This window comes from Acromyrmex echinatior, chromosome 1, assembly GCF_024713525.1.
Source record: "Acromyrmex echinatior isolate Ae372 chromosome 1, ASM2471352v2, whole genome shotgun sequence".
Classification (NCBI taxonomy): domain Eukaryota; kingdom Metazoa; phylum Arthropoda; class Insecta; order Hymenoptera; family Formicidae; genus Acromyrmex; species Acromyrmex echinatior.
Genome location: NC_141852.1, coordinates 7911194 through 7930728, shown reverse-complemented (window position 1 = coordinate 7930728; position 19535 = coordinate 7911194). Strand labels below are relative to the sequence as shown.

The 19535-nt window shown below is 30.4% G+C and overlaps 2 protein-coding genes across 10 annotated transcripts; both read right to left on the bottom strand.

The window, feature by feature from the left end:
• Positions 1-347: 347 nt before the first annotated feature.
• LOC105155051 (Gustatory receptor-like Holozoa) lies at positions 348-7749 on the bottom strand. 4 transcript variants are annotated; one of them, XM_011070940.2, is made up of 8 exons: positions 7578-7749; positions 6948-7067; positions 6583-6818; positions 4977-5345; positions 4701-4881; positions 2443-2658; positions 1710-1766; positions 348-823 (listed from the first exon to the last, which is right to left on the bottom strand). In XM_011070940.2, exons 1-8 carry the CDS (start codon positions 7584-7586, stop codon positions 581-583), a joined length of 1431 nt encoding a protein of 476 aa, XP_011069242.1. In that variant the 5' UTR covers positions 7587-7749; the 3' UTR covers positions 348-580. The 4 variants fall into 4 exon arrangements, with proteins under 4 accessions (XP_011069242.1, XP_011069243.1, XP_087261210.1 ...); XM_087405084.1 differs by lacking the exon at positions 348-823 and adding an exon at positions 830-1598; XM_011070941.2 differs by lacking the exon at positions 1710-1766.
• Positions 7750-7854: 105 nt separating this feature from the next.
• Positions 7855-18501, bottom strand: l(2)34Fd (nucleolar protein 10 lethal (2) 34Fd). 6 transcript variants are annotated; one of them, XM_087405037.1, is made up of 14 exons: positions 18274-18501; positions 17880-18192; positions 17152-17329; positions 16486-16765; positions 16361-16403; positions 15605-15819; positions 14813-14949; positions 12933-13142; positions 9850-10078; positions 9161-9583; positions 8742-9030; positions 8271-8511; positions 8085-8181; positions 7855-8002 (listed from the first exon to the last, which is right to left on the bottom strand). In XM_087405037.1, exons 4-14 carry the CDS (start codon positions 16549-16551, stop codon positions 7916-7918), a joined length of 2037 nt encoding a protein of 678 aa, XP_087261163.1. In that variant the 5' UTR covers positions 16552-16765; positions 17152-17329; positions 17880-18192; positions 18274-18501; the 3' UTR covers positions 7855-7915. The 6 variants fall into 6 exon arrangements, with proteins under 6 accessions (XP_087261163.1, XP_087261183.1, XP_011069246.1 ...); XM_087405057.1 differs by lacking the exon at positions 12933-13142; XM_011070944.2 differs by lacking the exon at positions 17152-17329.
• Between the last annotated feature and the right edge of the window lie 1034 nt (positions 18502-19535).

The following is a 19535-nucleotide window of genomic DNA, read 5'->3' as shown; positions in this document are numbered from 1 at the left end:
AAGTTAATGCGAATTACAATTACAGGATGTTGCAATATTACTGCCATTACTGAAGCGTATAATGTATTGGATGATAATGAGTGAATAAAATATGTACCTTTTTCAATATTTCATTTATCGTTCTCGACTATCATTTTTATTAAAGGACGCAGCACAAATTTTTGTATACTCGTAACGTACAATGTATGAGAGAATCATTCAATCAGAATCCTTTTCCTTTTATTTCACGGAAAAGAGAAACTTTGATTGGTTGATTCTCTTATGCCATTATGCATTGTGCAAAAGTCTGTGCTACGACATTACATATGAATGTTAGTGTAGAAATAGAAATGAAAATATACAAGATATTTTATTAACAAAATTTTTATTCAAATTTTATTTCTTAATAGGTAACGTATATTACGCATTTTCTAATGCGTTATCACATCTATACAGTGGCTATTATATTGTATTATAAAAGTTCGTAAAAAGCTGTCAAACTTAAATAATTTTATATAATTATAGATAATACATTTTATACGCGTAAACGATTATATGATGTATTTACACAGCACAGCTTTTCAATTGAAATATTACATAATTACGAAAAAAACTCGCACTGTCCTAAAGTGAGAATAGAAATACTGCCAATAGTTAGCAGAAGACATAAATATCTACTCTTGATAGGGATCTTGAACAACTTGGCGCACATTTTTAAAGAAGACGTATACAAGAGTATACTATCGAGATCTTCGCCTGGAGTGGTTTGATACACGAATGGCCGTATACGTATTTCGTGTCCTACAGCTCGAATCATGGAGCAGGCATTCGTTAAACGAGCAGCCTATAAACAAAATATGTAATATAGGAGATGTATGTATAAAATTTATGTATACATATATTAGGTAAATTTATTTTTGTGTCTTAAAAGTTACGTTAATATCCTATAAAATTAATTTGGTTATGCTAAGTTACATAAACAAATTTCGTTAAAAATTAAATAATTTAAATTAATAATTAAGTTTAAAAATTTATTAAAAATAATTGCAATATGGAACGTACAAAGAACTTCACCCATTTCAATCGTATACAGATATTAATTATTACATACTATAACATATAACAAGGATTTTGTTTCACGACATAGCAGGTGATTTTAATATCAGATTTTCTCATAGACTACAAATTAAAAATGCTCCAGCACATCAGCACATCATTTTTTGAGAAAAATGATGTGCTGATGGGGTTAAAAGTAAAAAAAATGCATATTTGAAATTGTTTTAAAAAAATCGGATAGCTCGAATAAAAGCTTGAATCTTAGCGACAATCGTAAAATAAAGATAAATAAGTACTATGACAACATTTTTTGTAGCACAATATTTTTAAAGAGCGCGCACTTGTATTGTCTTTCTATGCAGATTAATTTTGTTTTGAAAATCCTATGATTATAATTATAATTGATTATAGTTAATTTATTCAAATAATTAAGATTTTTTTATTACAATTTTTATTATAATTACATATAAAATGATTGTATAATATAATTATGTAGTTGTCCTCTAACTTCTGTAGAAAGCAGTCATATAATCTTTTCAAGATATCACAGTTCATCATTAGAACTATCGAAATTGAAAAATAAATATTGTAACTCTTCTTTCTCTATAGAAGATATGTTTTCAGCAAAATAGTTGATATATTCTAGATATTAAATGAGTGGACACAGTACTTACAGTGCAAGAGTACCTCATTCTTACATATACTGATATACCATCACTAGGCAAGATGTCCTGAACATAGAAATAAATCTTATAGGTTGGAGATGGACAAAAAGAATTTAAATATTTTTAATTATATAATAGAAGGTTATTAATCAATTAAAAGCATCCTGTAGGCATAAATAGCAAAATTACGTATCTCATTGATGAGGTCCTAATAAATCTACAACTGTTTTAGCTGTTGGTACTTATGTAATTATAATCTATTCTTTATTTTTTTTCATACTCTACAATTTGACATACGATTCATCTCTATGCGGATGGGAGAGATTGAGCGAATGAAATCTGTACATAAAATGAGCAAAGGTCTTTAATACTTGTGAATGAAGTTTACATAATAATAATAAAAAGAAATAGAGTTTAGAAGAAATGTATTTTAAAATTATTTATAACAATAATATAAAAATAATTGTAATTACGTATAAACAATATTAAAGTTATAATAAACTTAAAGTTATAATAAACACATGAATAAATCAAATAAATAAAGAAGCCAAATGAAAAACAATTAAGTTACAAGTTACTAGTTCTCAAATAGCACATGTTCAAAACAGGACATAAAATATTTACTAAAAAACATCTTATATCTCGATTATGGATATGTGTTGTTTGAATTACTATCCACATAATACAATTTTAATATATTATTGAAAATAGGAGAAATGTAACACGGTAGTGTTGTTTATACCTGTATAAATGGTGCGATTGAAATCAAAATCCATAATACAACATTCATTGCACTAACATATGTAACATGATTACTGTCTCCATTGTTGACATAATATTGAAATAACCATATGATTCCTGCGACTGCCCATGACAGATTAACTATAGTATAAATGCAGACAGCTGGACCTAATTCGTCATTAAAGTATTTTAACAGTTTCTTGAATTCATCGATATCCTGTAAGTCACAAACAAAGAGAAACATATTGATAGAATAAATGAATAAATCGATTAAGCCGAATAATAATTGATTCTATAAGCAAACTATAAAAACAATATTAAGATTAAAAACAGGACCGTTTATTTGAATAAATTAATTAAATATAAAAAAACGCCAATTACAGTCAAAATTAGACTAATATCATCATCTCAATCCTATTGCTCGTGGCCGAGCGTGGTACTTGGTGGAACTTCTCTTCATATATGCCTGGTGCGAACACTGATTGTACAGTCATATGGCCTACTACATCAGACCTACTGTTTAACGTCGATTCCGAACGACGATTTTTGTTAGAGAAGTTCTCTTGGCAAAGATACCCTTGGAGGTTTGCCATTGCCTTGCCGAGAGCCGAGAGAAGTTACGAGTGTTCGAAAAATTTTTCGATTCTGCCTGGAGCTACGTTTCGTTTCATGCATGCGTATAATGTATCATTTATCCTTGTTTCAATCGAATATTAAACAAGGATAAATGATGCATCATGCGGAACGCAGCCTGGAATCGAACCCGGGATCTTTGGCATAATAGCGGTCTTGTGCGCTGCCGTTACGCCACGCTCTCACTCTAGATTAATATATGTGTATTTTAAATAAATTTTTCTCAGAAACGACTGTGTGCCGATTATTTTCGGTTTTTCAATCAATTTGAAATATTAATAATTACAGAGAGGTAATATTTTTCGCAATAAATTCTTTACAGGCTTTGAGATTATAGCTGTGTTCGCGCTCACAATGCTTTAAGCGTCGTTTCCTTTGTTGTTTTTAAATATTAAACAAGGACAATTGATACTCACAAGCGCCGTGAATGCCAAAGCGAACGCAGCCAACGTTAGTAGCGTCAAATAAAAAATCTAATTAAATAAATATTTATGTTTCAGATTGAGTGTTAAAAGACCGAAAGTAATCGGCGCGCAATCATTTCTAAGATATATAAATTAAGATAAATAAATTTATTAAAAACACACATATATATATATATATATATATATATATATATATATATATAAATATATGTACGCGTATATATGTGTGTATTAATCTAACAGTATCTAACTTTTTAACTTAATAAGTAATTGGCGCTTCTTTATATTTAGTTGATTTATTCAAATTACAAAAGTCAATTCAAGGCGACAATAAATCAAAAATACGAATAATAAAATTATTATTATTTTTTCTTTTAACGATCTCCAATTTGATTCCTTGTGCAAAAGATTCATCAGTTAATATTTTGAAATTTACTTTCAATTATTGCTTTAAATGAATATTTAATTAATTTAGTTCGTTGCCCTGATAAAAAGAATTCTCATATTTTTAAGAATTTTACATTTATATCAAAAATAAAAAAAAATTAAACTTTTTCAAATCTTATAATTTTTCGCCAAAAATTATAAAATAAATCTTATTATACACACACACACACACACACACACACACACACACACACACACACACACACACACACACACACACGCACGCATGCACATACTTTATATTTCACATATGTAAAGAATTCTAGAAAAGATGTAGATTTTTCACCATTCTTAAAAATGTTTCAATTCATATAAAAATTTAAAAAAATTTTCTAAAAAGTCATAAAATACAAAAATGATAAAAAATTTATACTTTATACAGTAGTTCTAATGAATTATATAAATTTTTTTTTTAATTTCAAATTTTTATGTGAACGGATAAATGTGTAGAAACATTAGAAATTACATTATAAATTACAATAAAATATAAAATATCATAATATAGAACATCGAGTTAAAATTGATTTCAAACTGAAGAATCTTTTATATGCATAAAGAGTCAAACGTGGGATTTCTTAATTTGTGCATAAAGAAAAAAAAGATAATCATTTTATCACACGTACGTTTACATAATAATGTAGTGAAACAATTTGTGCTTGAAATATTTCCTACTGGCCTTGAAATTATGATATTTATTCATTTTTTTCTTCAAATGTAAAATAAAAGATTATATTGCATGCAATAAATCGCAGACCCTCATCCAATCAATAGGCAGTAGAACATGTTGGAGCAATTTTCCGCGCAAAAAGTAAAGATGTGACATCAATAGCTGCCCTTGCAGACAGTAACTTGTTATAATGGTTCCTTGGACCATATCGTGCCATAAAGTGCAGATGATTAGGAATACTTTTAACATTATTTTTACTTGATATGGACTGTAGAGAGAAGACAAAATATGAATATTTCAATTTAATTACCCTTCGAAGCAACATTCCGTTCAGCATGGATTGTAACTATTATGAGTAATCACCTATTTTCCATCCATTGAAACACAATATTTCTTTCTGCCATCTGAATATTTACTGTGACCAGTGCCATGATTATCCATACTATACTTAATGCTATGAATAACCATAATATGTGTACAAGACGCTTTTGATTGCCATGATTTATCGGATTCGAGGAGAGCAGAAACGCTCTCTCCATTAGATTCTGTAGTTGCTCGTTTTCCTTGACGCGAAATAAATATATCGTATATAAATACGCTACTAAATGTAATATACTTGGGATTAAATAGCTGAATATCACATTTCCATAACAGGACGGTTCCTGCGTTTGTTGCTCATTGTCTGGTCCATTTTGTTCCAGGAATATTTTGTAACAGAATCCTCGATCTCGTCTGAAAACGATAAAATTTTATTTCATCATTCATTTTGTTATAGCACTTAAAAATCGGAAATAAAAAGTGAATTAAACAATATAATTACAAAGGCTTTAGGAGTCAACACGAAAAATGCACAAATTTTTTTATTAAAAATCTTTAATTCACATTAGTCAATTTCAAACAAATATCTACAAAATTACGTACGTAACTAAATGGCTCGAACTTGAGCTGTTTTTATTTATTTAATTTAAATTTGTGATTATTTGTTGGATATTAACTAATGTAAATAAAAGATTTTTAAGAAAATTTGCACATCATTTTTGTTGATTCCTTTTAATTTTTATTTTTAATTCATATTGCTTAAATTTCGAGAAGTCCATATTATTTAATTTTAATTGTTTTTAATTGTGAATTAAACAAGTTAATAATAAATTTGAAATGTAGAAGAGATAAAAAAAATCTTATGATATAGTTACATATATACACATATATACACGCATGATATAATTACATATACAGAGTGAGGTATTTAAATTGAGATTTAAATATCTTGAAAAGAAAAGGTATTTTAGAAAAAAATATTCCAAACAAAAGTTGCATTATCCGAAGAGCGACAAATAATGGTGAAATGAATTTTCGAAAAAATCGATTCAAGATCTTATAAAGATTATCTCAATTTTTTAAATATTACGATATGATTTATTTACGTGATGTTCTTCTAATTATTCTGCATATAAAACTATTAAGGTACAGTTATCACAAAATCAAAATAGTTCACGAATTTATATCTCATTCTGATACATTTTAATATAAAATATAAAATATTTCGCAAAAATATTTATTTTTTATGTATTTTTACTTTATAATAGTATTTTATACCTTATATAATTTATTTATATTACATATTGCTATTATATATAGAATAATAAGATAAATCACTTTATATAAAAAAGACAGTTGCTTGTAAAAAAATTATGCAATTTATAATATGAAACTACATAGTTTTTTAAAAAGCAACTATGTATTTTTTTTCATTATGTGCATTTATTATAATATATATAACACATAAAACATGTAAATTATTTACATGTTTTATGTGTTATATATATTATAATAAATGCACATAATGGAAAATTATAAATATATATAAATATATATAAATATATATATATATATATATATATATATATATATATTCACTTATAATTTTTACTTTATTGATAATACGTGTAAAAATAGGATAATAAATTACCTGAAACAAGCCATGTATTGTAAAATATATCCAATACATATAAATATAGTAACTTGAATTGTATGAAGATTCGATAAAATCGAACATCGCAGAAAATGATCATCACTGTTAGTTGGTCTCAATCCCATCACTCCTAATAACCTCAGATAAGGTCTTAATATTTTATGTTTACAATAATGAAGTACAGCTGATGTACTAATGAAGTTCTCATAATCTTCCGTAATTTCATCTACTTGCTGTACAACAGACAAATCGTATTAATTTAAGACTCAATAAATTTCTATATTATATACTTTAAAACTTACATAATAAGACAAAGAATTGTTGTTTATTATAAAAATTATTATTCTAACAATACTACTTACATCTGTGCTTTGAAAAGTTGTTATACTTGTTAATATAGATGGTACGAAGATCTCCGTATATTCTTCACGATTTTGTTGAGGTAGATTTGTATCATTCTTATATTTATTATTACAGTCTACCTATGAATGGTATTCATTGTATTTATTTCAATAATTGTTATAAAATATCTTAAGAAAAAATTTCCTAAAAATAGTGAAGATGTGTACATGCGTACGTGTGCACGCATTTGCATATGATGCACGCACGTACTGAAATATAATGTTTTATCAAAATTTCACGAGAAAATTATCTCATCGATATATTATATAATAGTTTTATAAAATAAAATTATAATGTGACGAGAAATTAATTTTTCATATATGACTTTCTAAATAATTTTGAAATTATATCGACTTTGTTCTAAAGAAAATACAAGAAATAAATTTAATTGCTTAATATATAATACCTATTATTGAAATCAAAACAAGATTCTGCTAAACATATTAAGCATGAAGATTAACAAGTTGATACATTAGGGAAGGTTACATTTCGATCTACTGTAACATCTCATGGGCAAAGTTTTAAGATTGTACAATCTATTAATTGGATTTATGGAAAAATCAGTTTAATCAATTAATATAATAACTCACCGACGCCATTTGAATATCTTTGGCCAAGTAGTTGACCACTGTTTTCGAACTTGGAAAGAAAATATTTATATCAATAGTTTGACATGTGGCTCACTCTACATATGAATATAAATTATATCAGTTTGCCAAGATGACATTTCACCTTTGCTCAGAGATATTCACGTGCATCACGGTTAACCAAGTCACTACGTTTGTAAGAACACGGCGCGCATTATAAAGCGAACAAATAAAAATAAATTTAAAATTTTTTATATTTAGAGTATTTTAATACAAGATATTAATAAATTAACATTTTTATTTTTAATATTAACATTTGTAAATACATAAATGTAAATACATTAGCATTTCTTCCTTAAAATACTTCCTGCGGGTCGTAACACATTGTATTCTATTCTGCGACGTTTTACTTCCGGATGTTGTTTTTTCTATAATACAAAAAAGAAAATAAATGACAATATCATAAAGTATGTTTCGATCTGTAATTAAATTGAATGTTAGTGGATATACTTTTCTAATAACAAAAGTCATCTCTTTACTACCACGCGAACCGGAGACTTTTATATTGTGCGTTTCTTCATTTTCCAATCTTGCACCGAACGTTGCTCTACACAGAACATAACATAATTTTAAATGATTCGAAATCCAAATGCATAATACTTGACAAATCAAGACAAGATCAGTATTGTTCTGTACTTATTCTGTTTTTTCTTTTGCGGACCACCATCTTCGAACTTGACTTGATTCTTAATTTTATCTATCTTCAATTCATACTTTGGAATCAGGTTAATATTATCTTCATTCTGCTGTTCTCTTTCTCTTTCGTTTTTCTTTATTAATCGATAATTTTTTTGAACTTCTTTAACCCACTGTTTCTCATCATCTGAGCTATCATTGTCAGAACTGTCATGGATAAAGCTCTCATCAGAACTATTGCCTTAAAAGAAAAACCACAATATAAAAAAATTTGTATATATGCATACATGCGTGTGCGTGTATATATATATATATATATATATATATATATATATATATATAATATATGTACATGCACACATACGCGCATATATACAATAATGGTGTGTGTGTGTGTGTGTGTGTGTGTGTGTGTGTGTGTGTGTGTGTGTACCCCAAAGAAAAAAACATTACTTTGAATTATTTATTTACCTTTTGATTTATCCTCATAAATTTTATCTTCTTGTTCATCTTCTTCTTCATTTGGCAATTGTCGTTTCAATTTTTTAGCTTTATTTTTAATAAGTTGAGAGACAACAGGATTTAATAAAGCGTATTCTTCGGAGTTTTTATCTACTTGGAAATCAGGATTGTTAAAGAGAGCTTTAAATCGTTCGTCTTTCAGCAGATTAGAAGACGTTTGTTTCTTTTTATTTTTAATATTTGTATTCTCCATCAGTTTCAACGCCAACTCCTGATTCACATTTGGTAACTTTTGTATCTGTTTTTTATTTTAAAAAATAGATTATGTAAATTAATAAAATCAATATTGATTTTTGAAATATACGAATTAAAAATAGAATTTGATATATTAAGTAGCTATACAAAAATAAAATAAAATTAAAAAATACTTGTACTCTGTTGACGGCCTCCTCTTTAATCTTGTCACGAATTCTCTTCTTTTTGTATTCTTCGAATTCAAATGGTTTCATTACATCCCTTGCTTTCTTATATAATCGGATATCCATAAAGTAGCCGTGCATATAAGCTCTGAGTAAATTAGTGCCCTTCAAATGTGAAAGATTTAATTCGTCCAATTCTTTATCAGTTACAAATTTGTAATCATCATAGATGATATCATAATTCAGTTCCTCCAATTCCTCCGTAAGATTGTCAAGGAAACTGCACCAGTATGGGGCAGGGCCAAGACTGGGAATGTAATATACTTGCATTTTCACACTTTCATTAGCTGTCAGCAACATACCACTGTTCGGTATGACAGATAAATCATTGAAATTATGTTGAGAAGCTTCTATAGAAGTATAAAGTTTACCCTAAAAAAAGAAAAATAATTTTGAGATTCCTATTGTACAATAAAAAAATATTTTACATTTTGACTTACAGAGACGAAATACGTGATTCTAATTCTTTTAATTTAAGAATAATTTCAAAATTCCTTCAAAATTCTTTTTCTCGAAAACGAAGCTTTAAAAAGTTTATCATTTTAATTTATTCTAAATTATAGAATCACGATTTCATGATTATATCGCATATTTTGGCTCTGTAAAGCTCAACTTTAAATAAAGTAAATTTTACTCACACTATCCTTCTTCCATATTTTTACAATGGAACTGTCCATCGAATAAACAAGATCCATCTTTTGGTGGAAATCTATACATTTGATTGGTAATCCATACATATGATCTTTAACTAAAAATGGTTTATTAGATCTTATATCATATATCAATACATGTCCAGTTGATGTACCAACTCCTAAATTCAATCCTCCTTGAAATTTCAAGGTAGTAATTGAGGGAACTGTTTCCAACCTGATTTAAAAAAGATTAATTGTATCAATCTATAAATTAGATTCCAATAAAGAGTAAATTCTATTAACTAATCTGTGCTTCGCGGGTTTTCTCCATGTCTTGGTCCATTCTTGATGTGCCAACGTTTCGTGGGCCTTGCAGTCCACTTCATCAGGGCGAGGAGCAGCCTGATACTGAGCTGTTCCTCCAGGTCCTTCCTTTTTTATGTTACGCTACTTGTTGAGGTGGGAGATTTTGGTGGAGGGGGGGGGGGGTTAGAGTGATGGGTTAGAGTGATACCTCTACGGGGAGAGAATCATTGCTAAAATAAACATTTTTAGTAAACTCAGGACCTCCCTATCCAAGAAACTATCAGATCTAGCATTCCTAAAACGCTGCAGGGATAATAATATCATCCCAAAGTTCCTACAACTCAAGAACCATCTAGGAACTCAAAAAACCAAAAACATCCTCCAAAAAACCAGCCTTATCCTTACCAAAGAACGTATCCATTTCACTAAGTCACGAATAGCCCAGATCTCCCACAACATCTTTAAACTGCACCTGTTCCTATCCGCCACGCTACGACATGACATCTGGCAAACCCTGGACCGCATTACATATGAACAAGCCAGACTAACTTTTACCCAATCCTCTGAAAGACAGAAACAGAAATATATGAACCTCGCCCCTCACAAAAAACCAAACCCCCCCCTACATTACGTCAAGAACCTATCGAACAAAAACCTGTCCCAGGACACTATATCCGCGCTGGCCAAAGGCCCTAATTTCGCGGTGGCACCTAAGAAGGTTCCAAAAGAGGAATAATCAGCCAAATAGAGTCAACCATTTATCGGCTTCCTCCAGAGCAGGCAGATGATATCCGCAGACAGGTAGCCAACGTCCTGTCCAAAGCCAAACCCCCGTCATCAAACATCACCAGACGAGCGATTGGCCCTACAAGACCTAAACAGGGACACAGACATCATCGTGCTGCCAGCCGACAAGGGCAACATGACAGTAGTCATAAACACATCAGACTACAAGAAAAAGATGAAAGGTCTGCTCTCGGATAAAACGTATAGAAAGCTTGACAAGGATCCAACCAACACAATCACACAGAATACCAGGGACCTTGTGGAAAAAAGCAACATCCCAAACGAAACCAAAAAAACATTAAAACCCATAAACCCTCTCCCACCGAGACTATACGGACTACCAAAAATACACAAACCCAACGTCCCCCTCAGACCAATTGTTAGCGTCATAAAGTCCCCGACATTTAACCTATCCCGCTTCCTAGCAAAAACACTACAACCTCTGACTGGAAAAACAGAATCACACATAGCCAACTCAACGGACTTCATACATAAAATCCAAAAAATCCGACTACAGTCCACAGATCTACTCGTTAGCTTCGACGTAGAATCCCTGTTTACACAAGTCCCAATAAAAGATACGATTAACATAATAAAAACCTCACAAAAAGTCTCCTCCGACTTCATCCCACTAATAGAGCACTGCCTAACGACCACGTACTTCTCCTACGACAACCATTTCTACGAACAAACATCAGGAGCAGCTATGGGCTCTCCGATTTCTCCTGTAATTGCTAACATCTTCATGGAACACTTCGAGAAAGAGGCTCTCAGGAAAGCCCCAAAGAAACCAGAAGTCTGGTTCCGGTACGTAGACGACACATTTGTAATATGGAGACACGGCAGATCTGAACTCCGAAAATTCCTCATCCACCTCAACAAACAACACCCCAATATCCGTTTCACCATAGACATAGAGGAAAACGGGAAACTCCCATTCCTAGATGTGCTGGTGTCAAAGGAGGCCAACGGCACCCTAGGGCATCAAGTGTACAGAAAAACAACACACACGGACAGATACTTACATGCTGAATCACACCACCAGCACAAAAACAATCAGTAATAAACTCACTGGTACACAGAGCCTTCGCCATCTCCGACAGAGGACATCTACGGACAGAAATAAACCATCTAAAACAGACCCTACAAAATAACGGACACGACAAAAAAGACATAACCAAAATAATCAACAAACACACAAACAAGACAACGGCTCCGAACACACAAACAGACGACAGGACCCTAACCATTCTCCCTTACGTCAAAGGAACTACAGACCGGATCGGCAGGATATTGAACAAACACAATATCCGAACTATCTACAAACCACCCAAGAAGATAGGACAAATCTTAAGAAACCCCAAAGATCCAAGACCGCCACTCAGTTCCGCAGGGATATACAGAATACCGTGTTCCTGCGGACAAGTATACATCGGGGAAACCGGGAGAATGGTAAACCTACGGATAAAAGAACACCAACGAGACGTCAGACTGAAACACATCACACAGTCGGCACTATCAGAACATAACGTCGAAACAGGACATCAAATACTGTTTGACCAAGCAACCACGATAACCAACACTACATCATACTTCCCAAGAAAATACAGAGAAGCCATAGAAATACAAAAACACCCTAACAATTTAAACAGGGATAATGGCTATAACATAAGTAAGATATGGAAGACCATCCTCCCGACCAGCAAAGACCGACCAAGATTCCACTATCTGTCTCCCCCATCACTCTAACCCCCCCCCCCTCCACCAAAATCTCCCACCTCAACAAGTAGCGTAACATAAAAAAGGAAGGACCTGGAGAAACAGCTCAGTATCAGGCTGCTCCTCGCCCTGATGAAGTGGACTGCAAGGCCCACGAAACGTTGGCACATCAAGAATGGACCAAGACATGGAGAAAACCCGCGAAGCACAGATTAGTTATATAGAAAGCACCCATGGAAGCATCAAGAAGATTAGTAAATTCTATTGTTATATCTTACTTCTCTTGAGTAATGCAATGTAGGGCACAATCAAGTATGCCCACTTTATTCCTCACTCTCGGATCCCAAGCTTCTATTTTTCCTTCCTGAGTGCCAACTGTGAGTAAATGATGCAACGGATTTATCTCGCACTTATTTATCGATGTAGCTTCCGTTTCAAACGATTGCAAAAATTGACCACGTTCGAGATTTATCCTATATATCTTATTACTGCAAAAACAGATTCCATAATAATTTTTTTCATCTTACAAGAGATGTTTCACAATTGTTCAGAACCGATTTAATTCATCTTGAAACATATTGCTAAACACAAAAATGTAAAAGATATGTATTTTATACATATTATATTTTTTATATTAGGTGTTGGAATTAATTCGTAGCGTTTTACAAGTGATGGGAAGTACTTTCATTAATGTATTTTTTAATGCTCATGTGAAATAAATAACATTCTTTCATTAAAAAACGCTACGAATTAATTCCAACACCTAATACGTTTGGAAATTCATGTTTAAAGGGTGAAACCACTCCTTTGAAAAAAAATCTGCTTTTCTCTTTCAAGACAAATATCATCAAAAATATAAGAAAAAAAAAATTTTTTTTTTAAACAAAATATTTATTTCTTTACCATTTTAAAGTACTTCTAAAACCACACAACTTTTGCTTAAAAAATTTTTTTGTTTTTTATACTTCCAACGATATTTATCCCAAAAAAGAAAAATCGTTTTTTTTCGAAGGAGTGTTTTATCCCTTAAACATGAGATCTTGCATATATAAAAAATATGTGTCTTTTAAATTTTTATGTTTAACAATATAGGATCCATTTCAAGGAGAATCAAATTGATTCCAAACTGTTACGAAATATCCCCTGTTAGATGTACACAGGGTGATTGTATAAAGCGACTGATTTAATTATTAGCGAAAGAAGATATATGAAAAAATAGTACCAATGTGTTCAGTACAAAAGGAGACATCATATAGTGGAAATAATTATTTTATGAGTAAAGGCGTTGGGGACATTTCAAAGTCGACTTCATTCTTTTTAATGAAATAAAATTTTTTATTTCATTGTTTGACAACCCTTTTTAAGATAAGTTCGTGGATATATTACACAAAGATATTCAAAGTTAAACTTGATCACAAATTCATAGTAAAATAAAATAGCCTCAATAGAGAAGTGTTGCTACTCAGTGTAAAATTCGTAATAATGAGCATAATGACTAATTACAGTAATCTACAAATTGTGAATAACTTTTAGTGAATGTAGAAAATATGCAGTTGCAAGAATATTTAATGAATGACATCCAGATAAATATAGTTCCGATTCAATATTATGGATTATATCTTGAGCACAACACAATTTAGTATATTACACATAAGAAAAAACCTTTTTTCACATTATAGATGCATATCAATGTTTACAGCGCTGTAAGCATCATTTGTCTTTGCTTAATATTTGATAGACAACAAGAATGAAATGATGCTTATAGTGTGAGCGTGAATTTCCGGAGTAAATCCGGGATATATTACACAAAGATATTCAAGGTTAAACTTGATCACAAATTCATAGTAAAATAAAATAGCCTCAATAGAGAAGTGTTGCTACTCAGTGTAAAATTCGTAATAATGAGCATAATGACTAATTACAGTAATCTACAAATTGTGAATAACTTTTAGTAAATGTAGAAAATATGCAGTTGCAAGAATATTTAATGAATGACATCCAGATAAATATAGTTCCGATTCAATATCAATCAAATCCCCTTTTTTGAACACTGTACGTATGTACGTACGTACGTACGCATGCACGCATCTTTATATCGTAAATTTAATTAAATAATGATCATAATATTATGTAATTGCTTAAGATTTCTAAAACTGACCTGTCGCCTACTATGAAAACATCACATGATGGATAATGATATTTTAGATCTCTTCCAAAGTTTGGTACTCTGAGCTTATAATACTTTCCATGAGCAGCATGAAACTCAATGCTACGATCGCATTGCAGAAATACTATCTAAAAAAGACCATGATAAAATCAATGAAATTATTTTGATTCAAGTCAATCTTTATATTAGTAGCGAGCAAAAAAAATGAGTGACTTAAATTCTTCATTTTACTTTATTTTCTAGTATAGTTATGGATGTAGTTTTTTAATGTTATTCAAAAACACACAATCACAGAATACATACTAGAAGATTTAATTGTCAAGCATAAAATACAAGTTATAAAAAAAATTTTTTATGAAAATCATATTTTATTAATTTTCTTTTCTTTGTTTATGTCTAAAGGAAGTTATAAAAATATATTATACATATTTAGTCGTACATTTTGATTACAGTATGATATCTATTTTGTGTCGCCATCAATCATTTTGTTCTTATCAGTGAAAAAATATTAACTTAAAAAATTATATTAAATATGTCCAACTTTATATTATAAAAATTTCTTTAAAATATTTTTAATATTACAACGTATCATAAAAATCTATTATGCTATTAAATAACATGGCCAACAATATGAATAAAGTCACCATTTTTGCTCACTATTACATTCATTATTTTAATTAAATTAACTAAATTAATAACTAAAAATTTAAAATAATAGAACATGCACATGCATCTACGTACTTTGTATAAATTATTTTGCAGATTTTTAACAATTATACTTACTTTGCTGTAGTCATCCGATATTGTTTCAAAAGTAATTATTTCAGAATCAAAACATCTTTCAAATTTCAATGCCAAATTATGTACATCAAAACATTTTACACGTGGTTTATAAATTCCTGTTGCAAGAATGTATTGTTCATCTTTAGAAACTCTAATAGATGTGCTTATGCCAGGCATGTCAAAATCTTGTATAAGTTCAATACGTCGTCGTATATCTGATAATAAATAAAACATTAGATATATTTGGAAATAGTAAGAGCCATAACTATCTCGTTTATAAATTTTTATTTAAACTTTGATAAAGATACTTCTCTTTGTTTTCTTTTTGTAAACGGATTTAAAAAATTATTATCTCTTATTAATATAAAAACAGTAATTATTAAAATATAATTATAGATTCAAATTAAGTAATTAATTGCAAGGTTTAATAACTGTCTAAATAAAATCCTCTACTTGTTTTATTTGTTGTACAAACAGAACAAAATTTTTTTAAAACTGTTATTCATATTTCATTATTTCTTATATGTTAACAATATTCTTTAATGACACAAATGAATTACATTATATAACATTACAAAAACAAATATTTTTTAAGTATTCATGTATTTATTTTAATACCGATTGACGATTTTTATTTTTCAAATCTTATTTTCGATATAAAAAAGAAACAAGTACATATAAATTCACTAAAATCTAAATAAAAAATTTAAACTAAATGTTTATATTTATTTGCATGTTTATTGATCTAATTCTTACCGACATTCTTCGATAAACTTCTTCGTTTTCGTTCAGATAACCACTATAAAGAATAAAAATACACGTTGAGATGTTATGCTTAACCTAACACGATCTTACACAATTTTGTATAAACAAAATTTTACCTCAGGAAGGGATTTTCCAGAGCTGAGATTATAGATTTTTATATTATTTGGTGCGGAAACCTGCATTCTGGCTTTATGTAATTACATAAAAAAATATTTTAAAAATCTTTATCTAACTATCACAATCTGTTTTTCCAGCTAGAGCATCATGAAAGCATGGAAGCAATTTTATCAGATTTCACCATGATAGAAAGGATAACATGAGGTCTGTTCGATTTGCTTCAGCCTGCGGCACACGATGTTTGTTTTCCTGCAGGATACCAATCATGAAACTTTATCCCTAGAATGAAAATTTCTAAAATAAAAAATGAAAATTTTAACTATTGTGACAAAAAACCGCGGATACTTTTTAGATGACCCAATACAATATTAAAGTCAGGACCACTTTCACCAAACTCCAATTAACTTAACGGGCCTAGTAACTTTGTAGGATTCCAACTACAGCTGATGTCGGAGAAAAAATGCAAAGAGAGAAGTTATAAATATAGGTTTGTAATATTGGATTATCTAAAAAGTATCCGCGGTTTTTTGTCACTAAATGTGTGTTGATGGTCATATATCTAGTGACAAAGTACCGCGGATACTTTTTAGATGACCCAATACAATATATTTATTTCATTTTAGATATAAAAAGTATAATACAGAATAAAAAGAAGGAGACTAAACTCAAATCTGGCCGATCCTAAAAAAATGAGTTCAAAACGATGTCGGAAAAACATTGTACAGAAGAACAAATTTGAACGCTTCTGTCGGAGAAAACTATCAATTTAGAAAATTTGATAAATATTTTTCCTCCCATTTTGTAATTCTGTAAATTTGTGTATTTTCATGCGTAAAATATATTCTGAAAAGAAAAAATGTCATTAAAATCCTATTTTTATACTTTTTAATTTCAAAGTTTTTTGATATCAGTAAGTTAAAGAACAATAATTTAATGATAATTTATGACTATGTATAAATGTATGTATTTTTCAATAAATATTAATGCATTTACTACTTAATCAAATAAACATAAATTTTATATAAATTGAAATTTCTGTACTAAACGTGCATACATGTATATTCCGTACGCGTTTTCATGTGATATATACTTTCAACTTTTCCCGCAACAGTTCTAAAATCGCATCGTCTCGATTTTCTATGGGTTTTCCCTCAGGATACTGTGTTTCGAACACTTTTTATCCTCGAATTTAGGTTTGTTCGCGTCGCATGCTCCAACATGCTCTTACAACCTCCAACCCAATATATTCTTCTTATTCATTCAAACGCGCTCGTTAGAGTGAGTAGGAGCTATAGTAGGAGCATGTTGAAGCATGTATAGTATGCGAACAAACCTTTTGATATCTTTTTTTTACTCCATGAAGTGTAAAAAAGTGTAAGCAAATCGAACAGACCTATGATGTGTGCAGTTGGACAGTGTCTCTCTCTCTCTCTCTAAATTAGAGTCCTATATATAAAGAGACCCGACATCGAACCCCCACCACCAAATCGGATCCCTACCATCACTTCTGCACTTCTATATTTGGACCGCTCCAGTGTCGTAAAAAATAAACATATTCCAATCTTGCTCCAACTTTCGACACTCTGTACTTCGTTGTAGCGCTATTAATTTTCCTGATTTTCTAAAGACAGGAGCCAAAATTAAAAAAGAAGAATGTATTCCGTCGATTCCGAAGTGAGCAGGATAGCGATCATGTAACTTTTTCCCTAGGGCGGAAAAGTGAAAAGTGAAAATTCTTTGTATGTATATGTGTATATGTGCGAACATACATAAAAATTTTTACTCACGTTTTCGCTCTAGCGAAAGAGGTACATGACCACTACTCTGTATTAACGGTTGAGATTGAGTGTGTCAGCTGTGTTACACAGCCTGTGTAATCAGCTGCGGTCACATATGGCTGCTTCACTTAGGCTACGTTACAAAAACTTCATCTCCGAAGATTTATTCTATGTATAGTATACGTTATGTGTACTATATATTTCGAATAAAATTTTCTTCGGAGAGGAAATTTTCGAATGTAGCCTTAGCCTCTGGCACACCAGCGCGATATTCGTCGCGCGCGACACGCGATATCTACACTGAATGTACAGCTTTACCGATATTCTAAAGGAGTCATTAGAAAGGGATATCCAATCAGAATACATATCAGATTGTCAAACAGGAATTCGGACATTAATGTTTCTTTATATATAGGATTCTAAATCTTTGCCGTCTCTGTCTGTAGATTGTTCGTAAGGTTCAAGAGTTATGAAGGTTCCTTTTTATGCAACATTGAAACGCTCTTTTTCCAGCATCAAGAAATCAAATTAAAAAGTGCCTTTACATGCTGCCTTAATGCTCATTTTCAGCGTCAAAATAAGCCACGTGATAGAAATTGACGAATATCGAGCGTCAATTTTGATCATGTGACTTATTTTGACACTGAAAATAAGCGTCAAAATAATAGTATCAGTGAAAACCCAGTCTAACCTTTGTAGCGAAGAGACAATAGGTTTCTGTCGTGTATATCACTTGTTATTTATTCTGGAATTTAAAGTTCAATATGTTTAATTATAAATATCACGCATGGATGACAGAATATGTAAATTTAATTTAAACAGAAATTTCACATAATATATTCTCGTATTATATTAGACAAATATTCTAAGTATTATTTTATGTTTATTAATTTACTTTACTTTCTTTTTTCGCTTTGCATGTTGGAACTTTAATAAACAAAATTTTCTAATTTTCCAAAAATGCATAAAATAAATTTTATATTACCAAAATTAGCCTGTCAACACTGGAAAGTTGAATAGAAATGAACTTTTTAGCGTCAACCATAGATAAAATTACATTACATGGTGTAAACATGAACATAACGAGATAACATATCAAGAGTTTTATAGCGTTTTCGGCCCAATCGAATTTGCACTAATCTGGGTTGAAGTAATGCTCTCCTATTGGTAGAGCATGTAACGTCAACCAATAGCGAAGCATTTTCTAACCCAAGTTGGTGCAAATCCGATCGGACTGAAAATGCATATTAGTGTCGCATGAAATCGCATCT

Bases quoted from the DNA above. Each gene is read 5' to 3' on its own strand.
- LOC105155051 (XM_011070940.2), bottom strand. The intron at 6,819-6,947 runs GTAAGTAGTATT...TCTGTTGTACAG, and splicing joins CAACTTTTCAAAGCACAGAT to CAAGTAGATGAAATTACGGA. The intron at 2,659-4,700 runs GTCTGCGATTTA...TGTGACTTACAG, and splicing joins TGCCTATTGATTGGATGAGG to GATATCGATGAATTCAAGAA.